Raw genomic sequence first — 3,207 nt, 5'->3', positions numbered from 1 at the left:
CAAATTTTGAAATTTGGCTTCTGGAATGGATGACTGAACGTAGACTGCATTCTCGTACAAGTTTGTGATGTATATGGAATGTATTGCAAATTTGTTAACTTCCTTGTTGAGAAATCTGTCTTGTATGCAATATTATCTTCTAAATATGAAATTCGAAATTAATGTGTATATCTTTTAATGAATTTCGAATTTAAGGGATTTATTGACTGTGAAAATTTTTTGAATACCATGTATTATTCATTATTTTCGAAATTTCTATCATTTACAAAATTCAAATATAATATCCTATATATGTCTATGATAAATTAAAAAATTTTACAACTTCCAAAATTTATGGGTTACCACATCTCTCCCACCTTATTGCAAGTTTCGTTCTCGAAACTTGAGTTGGCTTGATATCCAAATAGGTAGGATATTCCTTCTGCATCTTTTCTTCGTTTTCCCAAATTGCTTCTCACTCTGTGTGGTTGGACTAGTGCACTTTGACGTAGGGAATAATATGTTGTCTAAGAACTTGCTCCTTGGTGTCCACGATTCTGATGGGGATTTCTTTGTACTTCAATTCTTCTCCCAAGTTTCCTTCGATTAGGAGCAGTTCTACTTCCAACACGTGGCTTGGGTCTGGAATGTACTTCCTCAGTTGGGATACATGGAACACGTTGTAGATTATTGACATATTTGGTGGCAGTGCCAGTCTACATGCTAGCGTGCCTACCTTCTGAAAGATTTCAAAGAGTCCAACATATCGAGGGTTCAATTTCCCGGCTTTACTGAATCGGACAACCTCTCTCATGGGAGAGACTTTCACATAGGCCTTCTTGCCAACGTTGAAATCTACAGGCCTCTTTTTCAGATCCTCCCAGCTCTTCTGTCGGTCTTGAGTTGCCTCGAGCTTTTCTCGGACAATTTTAACCTTTTCCACTGTCATCTGCACGATCTCGGGTCCTACCACGGCTTTTTCTCCCACTTTATCCTAATAAAGGGGTGATCGACATTTCCTTCCAAACAGAGCTTCATATGGGGCTATTCCAATGCTGTTGTGATATTTGTTGTTGTAAGCAAATTCAATTAAAGGTAAATGAGTGCTCCAATTGCTACTGAATTCAAGGGCTCATGCTCACAGTATATCTTCTAGATTTGAATTTTTCTTTCAGTTTGTCCGTCGGTTTGAGGATGATAAGTCGTACTGAGGGTCACTTTTGTTCCCATGGCATCTTGGAAGCTCTTCAAAAAACGATGTTTAACTGTTTAACATTTTATTTACTTATTAATCATTTTCGTGATAATTGCTATCTGCTTTATTATTCATCGCTACTAACTTCTAGATTTTGGCATCACCGCAAAGGGGGGAAATGTTAGACTTAATTTAGTTGTGGTGATGAGAACCAAAACCAGCAGGAATAGAAATTACCAGTAGTCAATAAAAAGCAGAAGCTGTCGATTCACTCAAATCAGAAGCAGTACTTAGTACTCAAAGACTTAGAAACCAGAAGCAGTACTTAGTACTCAAAGGCTTAGAAATCAGAAGCAGAACGTGACTTCACTAGATCAGTACTTAATGGCCTTTACTAGATTGTTTCTATCTTAAATGTTACCGTTACTTTAACTAGTACTAAGCATTAATAGCACCATCAATGATGCACGAAGTCATTTAATTCGCTTTACCAGTTTTGGTATAAAACAAGACTGATTGTGTTGGAAGCTTTATGCAGTATCTTTTTTAGGAAATAAAGCTGTTCTCATCAGAAGTCAAGGAGCCGTTTTCAATTATAGACGTTGGACTCAAGTTATCTCTATATATTTATGGATCAAACCATTTTAGAAGAGACGTTGATTATTTTAAAAGGAAATTATCCATCCAACATTTCATTGAGCAACCGCGAAACAATCGTTATCTTTCAAAGCTCAACTTACAAGAAAAGCAGTACACGCCTCATATCTTACATCTGATCCTTGGAGATCATTTTGTACTGATGTTTCTTCACCCCTTCAAGATATACACTTTACGATAATTTTCGAAGAAGAGTTTGTAATCTGGAAAAGAGTCTTTTCCAGAACCTTGTTGTATTAAACTGTATTGTGTTGAGTTACTAAGAGTTTCAGTAGGCAAAGGATAAGTCCTGTTGAAGTGGGTGTGTACAAGTGTTGTACTGTAAAATCCAAAGTCTTTTAGTGATACCTTCTGGAAACAGAAGAAAGGAGACGCAGAAGATTTTATCTTCGAACTTCAAGAAACAACTACTGTTCTACTGTCTACTGTTATTACTATTTTCACCTTACTTCATCGGATCGTTTCCGCACTTATTATTGTGATCTACTGAACTTACGCTTGAACAAGAATAGCTACAATCTCAAACAGGATTCTAGCACCTTTTGCAAAAACTATTATCAAAGGAAAGAGTTTATTCACCCCCCTCTAAACTCGACATCGATCCCCAACAAGTGGTATCAGAGCAGATTTATCTTGTTCTGGAATTTACAACACTTATGGCACACTTTAGCAAGATTATCATGTTCTCAAAAGAAAACTTTGATGACTGGAAGATTTGGATGCAAGCTCACCTTGCAGCTCAAGATGATGACATGTGGTATGTCATCACATATGGTCCATTGAAGATTTTAAAGCCTAATACAGTTGTTGCTGTTACTGATGGTGCGCCGCAAATGGTTGAAAAACAAAGAAACGAATGGACTGGCGAAGATAAAAAGAAAGCCAATCTTGAAAACATCGCAAAGGACATTCTGTATAAAACTCTTGATAAGAGCATCTTCAGCAAGATCAAAACGTGCTCTACTGCAAAAGAAATCTGGGAAAAGCTCATCCAAATATGTGACAGAAATGAGCAGACAAAGGAAAATAAACTGTCTGTAGCAATGCAGAAGTTTGAAAATCTGAAAATGAAAGCTGGTTAAACTCTAAATGAGTTTGATGAATGTTTCAGCAGCTTGGTTAATGAACTAGCAGCTCTGGGTAAAGAGCACAACAACAGAGAAATAGCACTCAAAGTAATGAGAGCTCTGCCCAGAGAATGGGATGTAAAAACCATGGCTATGAGAGTATAAAAAGATCTGAACAAGTTATAACTGCATGACTTGTTTGCTGAATTAAAAGCCTATTAGTTCGAACTGGAAGTGAGAAGCGGAGAAGAGTCCTCATCTAATCTACCTACTAAGGCTCTTACTGCTGCTGCCACAACAATTACTACT

General features: G+C 37.1%; 1 protein-coding gene across 1 annotated transcript; it reads right to left on the bottom strand.

Annotated features, from left to right (window-relative positions):
• Positions 1–472: 472 nt before the first annotated feature.
• Positions 473–928, bottom strand: LOC140977483 (uncharacterized). The gene has a single exon (XM_073442220.1). The coding sequence runs from the start codon at positions 926–928 to the stop codon at positions 473–475; it is 456 nt and encodes a 151-aa protein (XP_073298321.1).
• Positions 929–3,207: the final 2,279 nt, after the last annotated feature.

The sequence above is a fragment of the Primulina huaijiensis genome, chromosome 5, assembly GCF_012295235.1.
Source record: "Primulina huaijiensis isolate GDHJ02 chromosome 5, ASM1229523v2, whole genome shotgun sequence".
In the NCBI taxonomy this organism is placed as follows: domain Eukaryota; kingdom Viridiplantae; phylum Streptophyta; class Magnoliopsida; order Lamiales; family Gesneriaceae; genus Primulina; species Primulina huaijiensis.
The sequence above is the reverse complement of the archived record's forward strand: the minus strand, read 5'-3'. Positions and strand labels throughout refer to the sequence as shown.

Excerpts from the sequence above, each read along its gene's own strand:
- LOC140977483 (XM_073442220.1), bottom strand. The coding sequence starts at position 928 with ATGACAGTGGAAAAGGTTAAAATTGTCCGAGAAAAGCTCGAGGCAACT.